Here is a 16,662-nt window from a genome sequence, read left to right on the forward strand (position 1 = left end):
ATATCATTCCAATTTATATTTTTCTTTAAATATTATAACAAAATAATTAATGTAAGTAACAAAGGCCTCCCACTTGTTGTTTACACAAAGGGAAACATTTAGTCACTTTTCTAACAAAAAGGAAAGTAGAATTTCGTTTTCCATACCCCTTATCTACAAACTCGGGCATCCATCTGGATGTTCATACCCTTTGAACATCCCCATACATCCCGTTGACGTGCAGAAAATCCGTCCTTTTGATTGGATAGGTTCATCTGAATATGGTGAACCACATCCTGCGATCAGGGAGTTTGACACAGACATCCAGGGCGAGAAGTCGTTTTCCAGATAACTCAAGAGAGTTTTTTGAGAGATCCTAACGAGTAAGGTGCTCCACTGGCTCTCCATATACAAGAATTAGACTCACGTTCCACTCCAGTCCAATCGCAATTTCCAGAGTTCCTCAGCCGGCTTCGAAAGAAGTCGGTTCTTGACGTACTCCCAAAATGAAGACCACATCTTTCTCATCCCCGATCTTCACAGAGACGGCAACACTTATACAAAAGTAGAACAAAACCTGCACAAGTATTTCAAGACGAGATAGTATAAACTTAGATCTGATTGTAATCTCTCTCTCTCTTCGCTATTAGGAAAGGTTAGATAGTTAGATATTTAGATATTAATTTGTATCTTATTTGTTTTATTTTGTTTCATTAAAGTTTTGTTTGTTATTTTACCATGGTCTCGTCGATGTCTCAAATCCGAGCTAATGTCCTATCCGCTTATTCATGTCCCTCCCACTCGAGATTCCTCACGGGTGTATATGAGCATGCCTAATGCTTAAATTAGGCTGGTGTCAGGAAAAAAAACTTGCAGGGGTTCTTACGAATTTCTGCACCTTAACTTAAGACTTAAGAAGCCGTTCTATGACTATAGGCCAGTCCACCCTACTGTGCTGCTGAATAAGTAGGAGAAGGGGTAACCCAGACCTTCTACCCACAGATGACCTCACAATATTATAAAAGGAATGCAATGTGAAAACTCACATTAAATTTATTTTTATTTTGTACGAGTACAATTTCTTTTTTTACTGTCAATAAATAATACAGTATTTTTTGTAATTATATATATTTGTTATTAAAATTTGATATTCACATTTTAACTTTTAAAAAAATATATTTATATAAGGTACCTTTGTGCCCCGCTGAATATACATAAATTTCTAATTTGGCCCATTAGGAGAAAAGGTTGAACAACCCTGCTTTAAAACCATCTGTTTGTCCCACTTATTTTGGTATATCCACTGGTTATAGTACAGGTTTGAATTCAGCTAACACATGGAATATGACATTTAAATTGCAACATTGAAATAAAAACAAGTAACACTGCAGAGTATAAATAAACAATCCTAATAGATTTTTTCTTTCAAAATAAAAGTTGTAAGTTATTCTATCGATAAATTTTTAAAAATTTTGCATTGTAGGTTATTAATTTTTTGTGTACCTTCGGCTTAAAATTCAATATACTACATCTGATGGTATATAGCAGGGGTGGCCAACAAGTCGATCGTGATCGACCGGTCGATCGCCAAGCCAATTTTGGTCGATCGCTAGCGATGTCTTGACTTAATGCATTATATTTGTAACCGAACGCAACTGTGTGCATGCAGTTATGACTCGACTCACAAGCAGTGAGTGCACTTCGTACTGAAACAGTGTATAAACATAGTATGTATTTCACATTTTCCCCTCCCCACTTAGACTATGCCTATGACAACAAGTCGATTGCGACACACTTTTACGATAAAAAGTAGATCTTATGTGCACAAAAGTTGGCCACCCCTGGTATATAGAATCAAACATATTTCTTAAATTCTAAAATTTTATATCACAATTTTTGATTGATTCTTTGTTGCAGAATATTTTTGGACAGACTTTATTAGTATTTTATAGTTATCAATTTTTCACTTTTTAATAATAATGTACATTATGTGTCAACTGACAACTGAAATGTTAAGTTTTTCCTGTTGAGTTGACTTGATAAATTGTGTTTTATAAAATGCTGTGATTTGAGTTTCCTTAGTGCCTGTTGGTGGAATTCAGTGCTAATCGAACAGCTCAAGGTAACTACCTCCCCTAGCTATGTTACCATCTTGGATTTTAGATCCTTGTACCCATCGATTGAACTCTCTCCCTGTTTCTGTGCCCTCAGGGACTTTCTCTTTACAAGAGTGGACATTCCCCCTCTTTTTTTTATACTTGAATGTTTATTATATATATATATTATAATTATTAATTTTAATAAGAGATGGCACCTAACACCTACCTCAAGTGCCAAATTTATTTATAATCTTTAATCGTATATATCCAAAAGTTAGCCCAATTATTTACGGCAGTTGGTGATGTATTGGTTTATACACGTTCTGTTCACTGTATACATATCTGATCTGTAACTTTCATCAAGCAATTGTAAATCTTTAGATTTCAATTTGCCTTCCTGTGTTCTTGATGTGCACTATAAACAATTGCATACAGTAGTGTCATGGAATGTTTTATTTTCCCACATGTATTAATGGGCAATGTGTTTAGTTTCTGTGAATTACTTGAGATGGATGTGTCTATGAAATGATATGTCTATGTAGAAAATGTCTCTCACAAAGATGAAGCTGGCCTATCTACAAATAACTTAAATGTTATCTTTTGATAAATTCACTTGGGATGTGCTAGAGAAGAGATGGGGAAAAATGAAATGTCTGTTTGAAATTTCAGTTGTTGTGTTTGCCAAAATGATGAGTTTGAGGATCAATAATAGAAACTGGAGAGGAAAGAGGTCAACTTACTATGTTGTATCAAGTGGTCAGCAAGGGAAATGACCCAATTATTTGATTTATAAAGTTAACAAAATTTGGTGGTCGGCCCAAAGGAGAACTCTGTTTTTCCTGAAATAAAAAGGAAGTGAAAGGAACTCCTCATTCTGTTCCTTCTTCAAGTCACTCTCTCTATTTGGGGAAGATACTTGTTCTTTCTTTTATTGGGATTTGGCCACAATTGGCAAGATAGGAAATGACTAGAACAGTAGAATATTGTCCCCTGCAAGTTATGAGTTGTCACATTTTGATAAGAATTACACCTCAATGCAAAATTTCCAGCAAAAAATTCAATATTCAAACGTTTTCGGCCACTATTTCATTGGCCCTTATCAGGAAATGTAGAATGGAAAAGCCAGTCTATAAATAGAATGCCATTGCATTCTATTTTTAAAAGTTTCAAATACATTCAAATAAAGGCTGTGACGTATCTTATGTGACATATATTATGAGTCTAGATAGTATTTCCATGCATTTGGTACATGAATGGCATCCACGTTGATGCAAGCTTCACTCCTGTCCACCCAGTAGATCTCTACAGTGTCTAACATTCTGTTTTGCCAGTTGAAGACCCCGTGTATTAGGGTAGCTTGGCCCAAAGGGGAAAATCCCCCGTTCGCTGGTGTAATGTGCCAGAGCTGTATTAATGTTTCCTTTTTGTACATCATATTTGTGACTCTTTAACCTGGCCTGCAGTGATCTTTGTGTGGATCCTATATACACATTTTCTCCCTTTATTGTACTGTCACGTAAAGTTAAGTGAGATTCAGTTTCTATTCCATCTGTATCATTGTCTACTTGTATTAATAATTAAGAGAAAAACATTAATATAAATTATAGTAACGTTTTTCTCTTTCATAAATAAATCTTTTCTTTTTACTATTTAGTCTCCTGTCTTTGTTCACTCTTTTTGCTCTTGGACTTTATGGTGTTACCCAATCAACTTTACTGTCAGTGAAAGTTGGCCTTGACTTAACCCTTTGATCAGTATGTCCATAAATATATTCTATGATATGTGTAAGTTCTTACTTTGTAAAATCCATCATATATATAAGTTTTTTAGTTTTGTATCATTTTGTTCAGAATTTTGTATACTGTATACTCATACAGGAAATTGTCATTAATTCCAATTAGGATAGTTTGAAATTTCATTAGTTTGTAACTGTACTTTTGTCCTGGCTAGGAATATAGAGATTTACATGTTAAAGAATTCAGTTAGTTCAAAATATGGCTACTTTAAAATTCAAAGTGAAAATTCTGTCCAAACTGTGATACGCATACATTAATTTGTTTGTTTAAATCAAAGTGCCTCCATACTATAAGGGACTTCAATTTAAGGGCTTTGTTTTTTCAGGTATCACCTTACTCATGAAATACCCTTTTTACTTTTATCTTATAAAATACGGCTGGTTTTTGGGATCGTAAGATTGGGCTACAAATAGTAGATTGAGATATTTGTAGGGCTACTAGATTACTACATTTGGGTGACTTTCTACTTTCTAGGCCACTTCAAAAATAATTTGGGCTACATTTTGAGGAAATCTACTTTACTTTTTTATAAAACCTATCTAGCAACCTGTTAGGTTCTTACTGGACACACTGTTTACCTGCAGTTTATTTATATTATTATTATTATTTAATGAAAATAGCATTCTGTATACATAGCTGTATTTCATTTGCTTAATAAATTATATCAGTTACGTGGCATTTGACATATAGTACAGAAATATGTAAATCTTGGATAATTCTAAATTCAATAATTTGAAGTCTTCATTATTTTGTTCCTTGAATTTCAAACTAGCAAGGATTTCCTGTATTTATGTGCAAATTTAAAACTTTACAGAGAGCTAGCAGCATCTACTGAAGGTCTAGAATATTTTTTTTTGTGTTTTCTTTTAAGATTTGTGAAGATTTAGCATAGAATTTTCTAACATAAATGCAAACATGGCATCTGTTGATAGTAGTCATTCACACTTGCTGTCTCTGTCTGAATTGTTGATGTTATTAAATACACTCAAATCAAAAAAAGAAAATATTGTCTAGTTTATTAAAAAGAAATGAAGTAAAAGATGTGATATTAATTTTTTCGTAAGTGTTAAATTTGTTAAAAACTAACTAATTCTGGAAGGAGGGAAGCCAGCAGTAAACTCACCAATGAACAAATTAAGTACTGACTTTTAACATTTAAGTTGTGTCAGTTCAGTCAGACACAGACACAAACACCCCAAATGATCACCCTGAAGTGATTAAAAATTGTTTATTATGCTATTGTGTTAAACATTAAATTTTTTCTGCTCTGTAGTACATGGAAGATTTTGGTTTTCATTCTCAATATTAGTATGATCAGGCCAACAAGACAGCAGCAAAGTAAAAGTATGTACATCTGAGTCAGACCACCATTGAAAACTTCCTAGCGTATGACTGTGACTCAAATTTGGGCTCTCAGAATAGGGCATTAATGTTCAAGAGCCATAAAAATTACTGTATTTTTTGGCATATAAGATGTATCCCATTTCAACATAAATATTTAGGGAAAAAATATTTACTATAATTAAGCCATCTTGTGTTTTTGGCTCTCAGCCCCAATTTTTTTTTATTGTATTCTAGTTTTAAAAAAATTAAAATTAGAATGTACACTTCTATCAGATTTATCAGATAAAAGACAACTTAAAAAAAGAACTTGTATGTATATTATTGTGACAATATCATCGTGTTGGGCTGCAATTTTTAATCGTCATATAATTTAAAAAATTAGGAGTTTGCATACGGTTAATCGGAGCCTCTGCATTTTGTATCTGGTCTCGACTTTCATCTAACTCTGCTCTGATTAATGAAGGACAGATGTATGGTTGACAGTGGGATTTGAAAATTACAACCCAATAATTTACAATTACAATATTCTACACGAATACATGTAAAAGCTGCTTAATTAATTATTGACGACGACAATAATGATGTTTTATGTAACAACACGATTTTTAAGAGTTGGGGTAGGTAGAGGTTTCCCGTAGCCTGCCGAAGGCTATTTGGTGAATTCATTAGACTATGGGAGATTGCAACTTCACATATAAGACAGTTTTCCTTTACAAAAGTTGCATCCTATGACATAATATGTTTAAACTGTCATATTTTATAAGCAATAGTTCTCAAACTGTGGGTTTTGCTTCCCTAATATGAGATCCTTTTTTACAGAGCACAAATAAATGGTCAATATTATTATTTATTTATGAGTAGGCCTATAAATCCTGTATGTACTTGATGTTCTATCCAAGGTTTCAGTATAATGTAGCATTTAAAATGTTTACAACTTCTATGATTATTTCATTAACATCATTATGGCACGAATTATCATTGTGGTTACGACTACAGTGTAGTCATTAAATCGTCGACATTTTATTCGGCGATTGATATCTGTGCTATTTTACTATTGTTCAAAAGTAACCTACTTTAGAGGAAAAAATTAATCTTTGGAGAATCTTGAAAATAATTCATCTTTGATTTAAAATTTTTCAGAAAAATTTGGGTTAAAGTAATTACAACTTTATAATTAAATTATAATCTTTAGTTAACAAATTACTTAACTAAATAAAACCTTTATTATTTAATATTAATGTCAAATTACCTGTGAATTTTTTCCTAGGAAATTAATTTTGCTGTTAAAAAGTTTGGCCATTCTTCCATTAAAAAAAAAATATAATAAATTATAAATTACCAATTTTAAAATCAACTTGACATTAGTGTCGTTCATTTATCATGTAATGTACTGTCAAGTTTTGATTACCCGTGACTTTTTTTGTGATAAATTTCAAAGTTTTCGATAAACATTACGTTGTTTCGGATTATGCATCGGGGATGTAACGAATGAATAACTTCTGGTAATAAAAATATGTAGCAAATTTTGTTTATATATTTCCTACTTCCTACTTCTATGATTTGGTAATTATTTTTCTCTCTGATTTTTACTGTATGTATTTCAAATAAAGTGAGTCATCAGTAAGGAAAATATTTTAAAATTATTAGTAATATCTACCTTATAAGGTTTTCTTTACTTTTCTAATTGTTTAGAGAACAGTCTATGCATTTAATGTTTTTCAATTTTGTATAAAACAGATAGATATGATATTAGTGTCTTTAATAATATAGTTAGAAATGATAATTATGGCTTCTACTTATTGTATGATTTGTTTAAATATGATACAAAGTCTGCCTTGTAAAATTTAAGCAATTCACACGACTTTGTCCTCTACACCTTGAAAATGTTAATAAATTTGTTTAATAATTAATGTATAAAAAAAAGTAATATTGTCAGAAATAATGTGACAAAATACTTTTATTGCCAGTAAAGCTAGATTTTTTAAAAGTTTTCTTCTAAATACATTAACTAAAAATAATCGTACGGATTTCGGATAAGAGTTTTTATAAACATAATTAACTGCCGTCCAAGTTTGTGATTTTGTAGTGTAGAAAATCTTAGTATTTGAATTTATTGAATGAAAGTAACAATAAATTGGTATTTTTTTGGATACTAAATGAATATATTTTATCTAATGTATGCAGATTGAGAAACATTTGATGATGTATTGAGCAACAAAACAATGTCTTGGGTTGCAACTTCTGTACGACGAAATATACCTTGCAATTAATGGTTATTTATAAAATGCTTGTATTTTCTTATTCTTTTCTTAATAATTAACAAACCCAAAAAATAATGCACTTGCTGCTAATATAATATTGTGCAGACTTTCTTATTGCAGGTTAATAAATTGAATTTGTTTTTTGTTAATATTTTCCAGAAAATGTATTTATACTTTTATAACAAATGATCTGCTGGATATTTTATTCATTAATTTTTATAAACTTGATAAAAAGTATTAAAATGAAATCAATAATTATTATTTAAATCAAAAACTAAATTTATTGTCAGGGGTGGCTTAACCACTTACCTGTAGTGAAAGTGCATCATTTTAGATTGTTAATTAGCCTTAATATAATGTGATAAAAATCTGTTAGAGCACTTGGTATTAACTTACATTCAGAAATTTTGATAAGAATTTATGATGAAAATTTAGCAACAGGAATGAAACTGAAATTCCAACAACAGATTATAAGAAAAGTCTGTTAAGAGTCGGAGCATTTTTGCAATATTTTTGTCAAAATACGAGCTTACATTTTGCAAAGTAGGCAATTTATTAAATTTTTATTTTTGGGATTGAAAACCAGTTTTACTTTTTACTATTAAAATGAAATTTTCCTAAAATTTTTTCAAGTACAGAAGGAAAACTTATTTTTAAAGAAAGTGTGCAGTAAAAGGAATCCATCTGATAATAATATAGGATAGAATAAAAATGATGTGTGTGTGTGTGTGTGTCATTAGGTATTTACATTGTAATATTATCAGAATATAATGTTAAATATGCAACTAATATTTTAAGTATTTAAAATAATAGAATTTTTTTTCTATAGGAAGGAGAGATCAGGAAAGAAACTGTGGTTTATTGTATTGTGTAAACATCATAAAGCACAAAATGATTATACAAGTTGGTTCTATCCACAGGCTCATTAACTCTATCATGGAAGGTATTAGAGCTTGTCCTGCTTATCTCTTCATTTTGGACTTTGAACTTTTACCAGGATTTGGGTCATAGTGTACAGAAATTGCAAACGACAATTTTATTCTATAAGTTATATTTTAATACGTTTCCGGCGGAAGAACGACCGGCGCGGCCGGACCGTCTTTTGGAAATCTGTCACTTACGGGGAAGTATTTTCTATTCTGTTTGTCTCCAATCTGTTTTAAGTTAAAAAAAAATTAGAGCGTAAGCATTTAATTAGTCTGTGATGTAATCTAATAAATACCTGTAAATATAAAACGTCTTGGATAATGTAAGTCGAAACTGTAAATATGTCCGCCGTCGTACGGCGTTCATAAAAATCAACTTTATATTAATCGCAAGATTCTTCAGAATTCGTTCAATAAAACATAATGGACCAACCATATTACGATCTTCTGTTTGAAAAATATGGGTGGGGGGTATAGTCTTTGTACACCTTTCAGCAGCCTCTCCCTTTGCATGTTGCAATCTATTTTGTTCTTTTTTTAAGTGCACCCATTGTATGTCTTTGTTTACATACGAGGGAAACACGGGAGGCTATATTCGTCTGACGTCTCGGTTGACGAGTCCATATGAAAATAGTATTTATTACACCAAAATTTCCATTGTAAAATATTAAATCCTGATTAAAATCATATGTGAAAGGTGGGAGTATGCAAGTTAGTATCAATAATGTATTCTCACAGAAACAACAATGTTTTAGTTTGTTAAAATAACAGTTTAGATGCTTAGCAACATTAAATTTCATAACATTAATTTCATTGCATGTATCTAATATTTAATAAAAAAGTACTCGTTTAACTAAAAATTTTAATTTTAACCATTAGATATAAAAGTTTCTTCATAAAATTTACATTGCTTAAAATTACCTTTTTACATAATTACATACAATTGTGATACATATAACATTGTAGTTAGATAAGCATTTATTACAAATATTTAAAATGTACTAATAGTAACATTTTCTTCAACTTCTGTTTGAGAATGCGTGAAGTTATTCATCTTGTCATAAATGATATTTTGTGTTTAAAACTTGTAGAACGTGAAGGTGGAATACATAATAAGGCTAACTCCCTGCACATCTGTACATAGATTTTTCATTGCAGTTTACATTATTTAATCAGTTGTGCATTTACTGCTAATGAGCTGCAATTATTAAATTAAAATTGTAAGACGACGCCAAACGTCGGGAATTAACTTTTAAATTTCAAATTTACCTTTCCGCCCAGCTCGGCCGGCAGATCTTTTTCGTCTATAAATTCCAGAATGGTCGTTTTGTCGACAAATTTTATCATGTCCACCACGTATTTGGGCAGCCAGGATTTGACGAGGGACCAAATTGCTAAAGAAAATTCGAGTATAACAACAAAAACATATTTCGGAGAAATAAATTTGAACGTAACGCTTACCGGATAATATCCACGGCATGTTATACACCAAAAAGAAACCTGTAAGTAGATATTTAAATGTTTTTCTTTTGAATTCTCATTTTTCAAAATTTTGATTTAATTTTACTTGCCTAAAGTTTTTGGATAGTGATATGTGAAGAGTTGTTTACTAAATTTGACTATGTCCAAATTCTGAAAGATACCTTTGGGGTCAGTATATGTCACATTAATACTTTCGGTACATCCAAAAATCAATTCCACTTACTGCATTTTTTAGGCCCGCACCGGTACAATCGATAAAAACACTTATTCCGGCTCCTTTATTTTCGGTTACTATTTTCTCCACCCAGTACACCATGAATTTCTCCAATACCTCCTCCTCGCCCGGTTCGGTCTTTCTCAAGTTTTTAACTTTGATATGTACTAAATTAAGACAATCGAACTTTTATTAACTTCAAATAACAAAGATAACTAACTCAAACTTTATCTTTAATATAGTAGACGTAACGGAACCGGCAAAGTATCGACTAGTCATTCCGTAACCGATCGGGACGACAGCCGATCCGAGTTCTACAAAAAAAGGGGCCCAACTAGAATTCTAGTTCGACACGTAGACATCTACCGTGGGTTTCGTTAACCTTAAACCAAACAAAGACAATTCAAATTTCGGATGGCACGTTAGAAGGCCGTATTAGTGTCCGTAAGACGACGAGTTAAATTACTTACTACAAGCTAATTCCGACGTAATTGTTAAAGAAATAGTTAACGAGAAACAAAACGAAAGAATACCAGTGACTTACACACAGTCCTCCCCCATTTGTCTTTGTTGCAAGGATGTACACAATCCCTCTGGAAAAGTTCTTGAGGTAGCATATGCTCCGTTATTTCTAACCAAAAAGGAAAGCTGGTTATTTAAAGATAATAGTACTATTAATGTTAGAGGAACTTTCCTACCTTTCACTCCAAATTCTTTCCTCCATTTTATTTCCTCCTTAGCCATGTTAACACCCTTTTCTACCGATTTCCTTTGATGTAGGATGAATTTCTGGCAGTACCAGTCATCAGTTTTTAGACGTTGAATGTCGTCTTTATAGTAGCAATCTACGAAACGACATTTTAGAGACGTCCTCAAAAATTACAACTTTCATGAACTAATACAGTTGTAATGGAAGAAAATAGAAGAATTTGGGAGGTTTGTTTTGGTCGAGAAACTTAAACATTTTAGAGTTTCTTCGATCTCAGCATTTGCAAAGAAACTTTTAAAAGTGGGTACGAAGTCCAAAATTATAGATAAATAACAAAAACTTACCCGCATTTTCGTCGATTTCGGAAAATAACTTGTCACGAAATTCAGCGATCTGTTCGTAGTTCAGTGACATTTCTTTCTCCATCTAGAAGAGGAAAATAAACCGCTACTCCCCGGGTAACTTTCGTTAATACTTTCTATCGCGACCACGTGACACACAGTCGCTCGACTAGCCGTCACCTACTCGAGCGTGACGAACTACTGCTCTACGTGACGTCACTCGGCGGTTGTTACTCCTAACCCAGCAATCTAAAGGAAAATTCCCTAAACGAAACCTGTTCGTTTATTATTATTTACTCAGATTCCCCGCCCGTCAAATACCAAACATCTGCATAGGTAATTCTAAGAATTTATGATTTTATCTTCCTCATCTCTACTTTTTTCGACCTGGTTTTTATTTGATTATATTTTTGTATCGGGCCTCGTCCCACAACCTGTTTGTTTAAATATAACTATATCTAATTTATTCACTAGGAAGTTGTACAATTAACTGTATATAAACATTGTAGGAAAGATCTTAAAATAGTGCATTGTTTTAAAAGTGCACGAAAAAGAACTAAAAAAAACCAAATAACGGCTCTAAAAGAGAAGTTCGCTAAAAGTAAAGGAATATTAGAAATTTTTCTGTTTTAGGGATTTTTTTAATAGAAGAATTTTAGTAAAATTTTAGGGAATTTAGGGAAATTGCTTCGATTAAAAAAAATCCTTCAAATCTGATAAATTCAAGAAATTTACAGTAAAAGTATAATGGTGAAATTTCTTCATAAAATATCCGAACCGATTTTTTTCCCTAATTCTCCCCGCATAAGAAACAATTTATAATGCTTCTACATAATTATATTTTAAAAGAGGGATTTTAAACAAACTTCCTCGAGCTATAAACTGAGATTACAAATTTCCAAAACGTGTCTGAAAGAATGACGTAGAAACGGGCTGTTTGTTTTAACAAGTCCGCAAGAGGTAATTAAATTCGAATTATACAAAATAATGATCATTTTTCATACATTTAAAAATATTTCCTGTATTTTAACAATTATATTTCACATTTTCCTTATTCTGTTTATCCTCCATCGCCTAACACCAGAATTCGTTTTTAAGGAAAGTTTTATTCCCGTTTCATCCGACAAGCGACACTACTCGGCGACTTTTTTTCAATTGTTCGGGGCGCCGCCTGTATAGGATAATGAATTTGTACTAGAATGGCCGCGCGACATCGCGTCTCGGGAGTCGCATGGCTTTGTAGATTCGTACCAAAACCGCTTATTTTGGTAGCATTTTCGTTGCAAGCGATAGAAGCGAGAAAGCAATTAATGGATGGCAACTTATTGTAACGTGCGGCTTACGTAATGTGTTTTGACACGCTTGGAGCCGATTAATTGGATGTTTTAATTAGAAATTTTCGAATAACCGGGCATTTTTTAAGGAAGGAGTAAATTGAAGAAATTTGCATTATGCAATACTTGGATTTAAGTAAACTTTTTTAAAGTTAGGGCGGTGATTTAATCGCCATCTTCAAAATGAAAAATAATGTAAACTTAATGACGATTTCGATTTTTAGCTAAAGAAATTCCGTAAATTGTTCGTTATTTTTAGTTGCTTTTATGCGCGTAGATTTATTTATTAACGAGAAAATAATAGATTTCGATCATACGTGACTATGGAACAAGTAAAGCAACGAGTCGTTACTATAACAATCTATTTTCCGACACCCATTCAATGCCGAGGCATTAAGAATTTTTACCATCCATTTTGATATTTCGTGACTGGAGCGCATTACGCGAACATTCCCCCCAGATTTTCATCTGGCTTTGGGCTACCCGTTTCTAAAAACGCCCAATCGAAGCGAGTAATTCAATTTAGTGCCGGAATCGGATGGGTAGATCTAATTTGGAACCGACCGTGCTGGTCTCTGAATCCATTTATCAAGCGTGACGCATTAACATTAATCTTGCGATATTATCGGTTCCATTAATCTTACATTTAATCCTTAAGATAAATTTAAGTTTAAATGGAGCGCCTAGTACTAAACTCCTAGATGGGCCATTTATAGGGATCTTTCACCCTCCTTAATTCCATCTCGGAATGAAACCTCCCGTGATTTTTTTGCGAATGACTAGGCAAATTTAGTTGTAAAATGTGTTAAAATTCCCATCAATCCTTGCCCTTTTTTCACGAGAAAAATCGTATTGGACGATTGTCTTCACCGAGAATCAGTTGTAACGCGCAACCTATGAAAATTAATTTCAAAAACGTCCAATGAAGATATGGAAATCTCGCTGGATTTCCAGATTTAGTCCTCGTGCTTATAATTATAAACCTCACTGTTAAACTTTTTTTTAAATAATTGCGACGTGTTTAGAAAAGTTTTCCTCCCCTTTCGTCAAATATACCAGGAATATACAGTTGCATTCGGCAATCTAGTGCGCTCATACATGTACTGTATAGTACAGGTACATTGTCAGTCATTGGGAAAATTGAAGACATCCTTCCTTATATGCGTAGAGCCAGGGCCGGATTTAGATGAAAAGAGGCCCTAGGCTATTTCCCTTATGAGGCCCTCTCACCTCCCATTTTTAAGTTTGTTTATTAGTCATATGCGTAGAATTTCTCCTTATTTTCGGCTCAGTGTTTTAGTGTTCACTGTTTTTAGAATAGTGTAATTTTAATTTTGCTAACAATTTGAATGTGGCCCCTCTTGATGTTGAGGCCCTAGGCCGAAGCCTAGTTAGCCTATAGGAAAATCCGACCCTGCGTAGAGCAAATGAAATTGACATAAGTTTACATTTTAAATAGTATGTGTTGCTAAGACTGGTACTTTAGAATTCCTCATTTTGGTATTCAGTGAGATTTCGTTTTACAAGTACTGTACAGTACAGTACGTACAGTACCGTGCGGCCAGCCTTTTCCGTATACAGCAATGTCCACTACTAGTTAACACACGCGTAATTATTTTCACCCCAAGATTAATTAACAAAGGACAGTTTCCGAAATGGAAACGGTATGCGTCTTCATAAATTAATTTACTCGCTTTCCGAACGATCCTATCACGCGATATTAACAATAATTACGCACTTTATTGAAACAAAGCAATTGCACCTATCGCGAGTTATTCGGCCATTTTAGTCTTCAGTACTAGAAATGACGTAGACTAATTTGACGGTTCCGAAATTAATTATTAGCCTTTTACGTAAATTCAAAACTCTGCGTAAAAGTACAATTCGAAGTGGACAAAAATTGCCTTGTTTTTAATTCGGAAAGCGGCGCCTCCGGCAGTTTCGTACACTTGAAAGAAGACATCCGAACTGTAGTTTATATCGAAGGACGTCTTGCGCAATTCCAAATGGAAATCTGCAAAAGGACGTAAGAATTACAAAACATCTTTTCGGGAATTACGAATACTTGGAAAAGTAATGACCAGGCGACAAGACCAGTTTTGCAGGATTAGGTCCGGTTTACGAACGCTAAATTTAAATAGAGGATTAAGGAACGTTTGGCCGATTAAAATGGCATGGCAACGATTCCAACTCTTAAAATTTGGCTCATTGGCACATTTTGATTCAAAGTTAGACATTCCTTCTGTCGGAGAGAAAAAACGTCGTTAGATGTTACGGAATCTCCAATGTCGATTCAAAAGATTGCGTGATGTAACAGCCATTTAAACGAAAAGAAATCTCTCCAGTTCGTCATTTATGTAAATTTACAAGGTAAACCGGTCGGTCAAAATTTGTTAGCAAAGCACGTGTTTTGCGTGTTGTCCTCGAAAGTCAGGTAAAGGTCGGCTCGAAACTTTTAGAATTAATTAATGGCGCGTATGTCGATATCGAGGTAAGAATGCCGATTTCTAGACCTCCATTAATATTCCTTACCAATTCTGAAAATCGAATGCGACCCACGTCACTTTCCTGGCTGTTACTTATACGTAACAAGGGAAAGTATGTAAGCGTATCAAATTTGACTCGCCGAGTTTTTTGCCAATCTTCACGTTTACCCAAAAAAGTAAAAAAATCCGTGGTTTGTTGGTGTTGATGCTATTACATTTTGGTGGTTAAAAGTCGCCCTGTTTATCTCCAGTAGAGTCAGACTTAACGAGTAAAATCGTCATTAAGATTTCTACTTTTTTATAAAATTCATCCTTACCCTCGAAATTGCCATTTTATAGTAATTAAAAAGCTTAAACTATTTTATAACAAAACCTCAGAATTGTACGGTGCAATCTGTTGAATTGTATTGCAATTATAAGTTTTCTAAATATCATAATAGCCGGGAAAGTTATGCAACTCGTTGCTACCTGCAAAGAATTTTAAAAAATATAGCAATGTGTAATCAATTGCATCTTTATTTCAATATCAATAATCCAACGTTAAATGTTGTTAGTACTTTGTATGTTGATACTTTCTATTCGGACGAAAGCTTTAAAGCGCCACAAAAATACGTTGTTCGCCATCGTTACCGGTCGCCCCAAAAGTTTCTACGTACGCAAAAGTTGCGAAACTTAAGAACGTTAAAAATTTCTCCCGGTAATTTGTCGTGCCGTTCGTCCAAAGTCGCTTGTGGAGTCGCGTGGACCGTTCTTCGAAATTGGTCGTGGCCGCTTAAAATGAACTCTTCCACTTTTGGAAACAAAAGATGCAACCGGTGATCCATTTAGGATTACCAGTTGTATCTTTACGAACTTGACGGTTACGGTGGTAAAGATCTTTGCGGGAGGTAATCGGACTAGCCGGTGGAATAGTATGTGCCCGGTTTTTCTGAATGACGAGGTTGCCGTTTTGGTGGAATTTCCTTCCCGGAAAAAACCGAAGCATTGGATTGCCATTTGATTTTCTTGATTTGATTTCGTACGGGTAGAAGAATATTTTGTCGCCGGCAGAATCCCATTTCAAAGTTTTTGTCGTTTCGCAACAATGTTCCGAACAAACCTCCTTTTTCTCCTTGGAGAACGTGGCACCCGTATTCTTGCAAGATAGGTTGTAATCTAACAGAGTTGTATGCATGCTGCCGCCGATCCGAAGAGGCTGGCTTTGTTTTTGGGCCTATTCTGACGTGTCGGAATTTGCTAAAACAAATACGCGTGACCGCGATGGATTATTGTCGGGAAAAGTTGGCTGCAAATGCACGAGACGCTTGGCGGCGTGCATTTGAACTTTGTCCCGAAAATCTTCGCGAGTTGTCCTATTGTTTCTTTCGGTCAAAACGGTGCCTAAGTTTGATTCCGATTGTCGTAATGCATTTGAACCCGACGTTGGGCTGCAGAATTCCCCAAACCTGCAGATCGAGATTAAAAGTACCTTGTCACTTAGAGGAAATCTAAACCAGATTGAAAAATGGGAGGAAAGTGTAGTTTTAAATTTATCTTTGTATACTAGTACATTTATCAATTAACAGGACTTATTATACCGGAAAATTATGGATGCAAAGTCCTGTTAATTGATAAATGTACTAGTATACAAAGATAAATTTAAGCTATGATAAAGGACACAAAGGCATAATAATTGAAAGTGTAGTTTTATT

General features: G+C 33.6%; 2 protein-coding genes across 2 annotated transcripts in view; one reads left to right on the plus strand and one right to left on the minus strand.

Annotated features, from left to right (window-relative positions):
* The window catches only part of ERp44 (Endoplasmic reticulum protein 44), a 36,172-nt gene extending 27,330 nt beyond the window's left edge, over positions 1 to 8,842 (plus strand). The window contains exon 13 of the mRNA XM_067267740.1: positions 8,309 to 8,842. The gene's annotated coding sequence lies outside the window, so the exon portion shown is untranslated. The remainder of the gene's footprint in view (positions 1 to 8,308) is intronic.
* A 408-nt stretch (positions 8,843 to 9,250) lies between these two features.
* LOC136973054 (motile sperm domain-containing protein 2-like) lies at positions 9,251 to 11,384 on the minus strand. The gene is made up of 8 exons (XM_067267741.1): positions 11,155 to 11,384; positions 10,800 to 10,946; positions 10,646 to 10,732; positions 10,111 to 10,268; positions 9,983 to 10,037; positions 9,867 to 9,911; positions 9,675 to 9,799; positions 9,251 to 9,603 (listed from the first exon to the last, which is right to left on the minus strand). Exons 1-8 carry the CDS (start codon positions 11,234 to 11,236, stop codon positions 9,574 to 9,576), a joined length of 729 nt encoding a protein of 242 aa, XP_067123842.1. The 5' UTR covers positions 11,237 to 11,384; the 3' UTR covers positions 9,251 to 9,573.
* Between the last annotated feature and the right edge of the window lie 5,278 nt (positions 11,385 to 16,662).

The sequence above is a fragment of the Centruroides vittatus genome, unplaced genomic scaffold, assembly GCF_030686945.1.
Source record: "Centruroides vittatus isolate TY-2023 unplaced genomic scaffold, ASM3068694v2 contig_3078, whole genome shotgun sequence".
Classification (NCBI taxonomy): domain Eukaryota; kingdom Metazoa; phylum Arthropoda; class Arachnida; order Scorpiones; family Buthidae; genus Centruroides; species Centruroides vittatus.

Excerpts from the sequence above, each read along its gene's own strand:
- LOC136973054 (XM_067267741.1), bottom strand. The coding sequence starts at position 11,236 with ATGGAGAAAGAAATGTCACTGAACTACGAACAGATCGCTGAATTTCGT. Across the intron at positions 10,038-10,110 it reads GTGCGGGCCTAAAAAATGCA|AATTTGGACATAGTCAAATT; the intron begins GTAAGTGGAATT and ends GGTATCTTTCAG. Across the intron at positions 9,604-9,674 it reads CGGCCGAGCTGGGCGGAAAG|CTCATTAGCAGTAAATGCAC; the intron begins GTAAATTTGAAA and ends TAATAATTGCAG.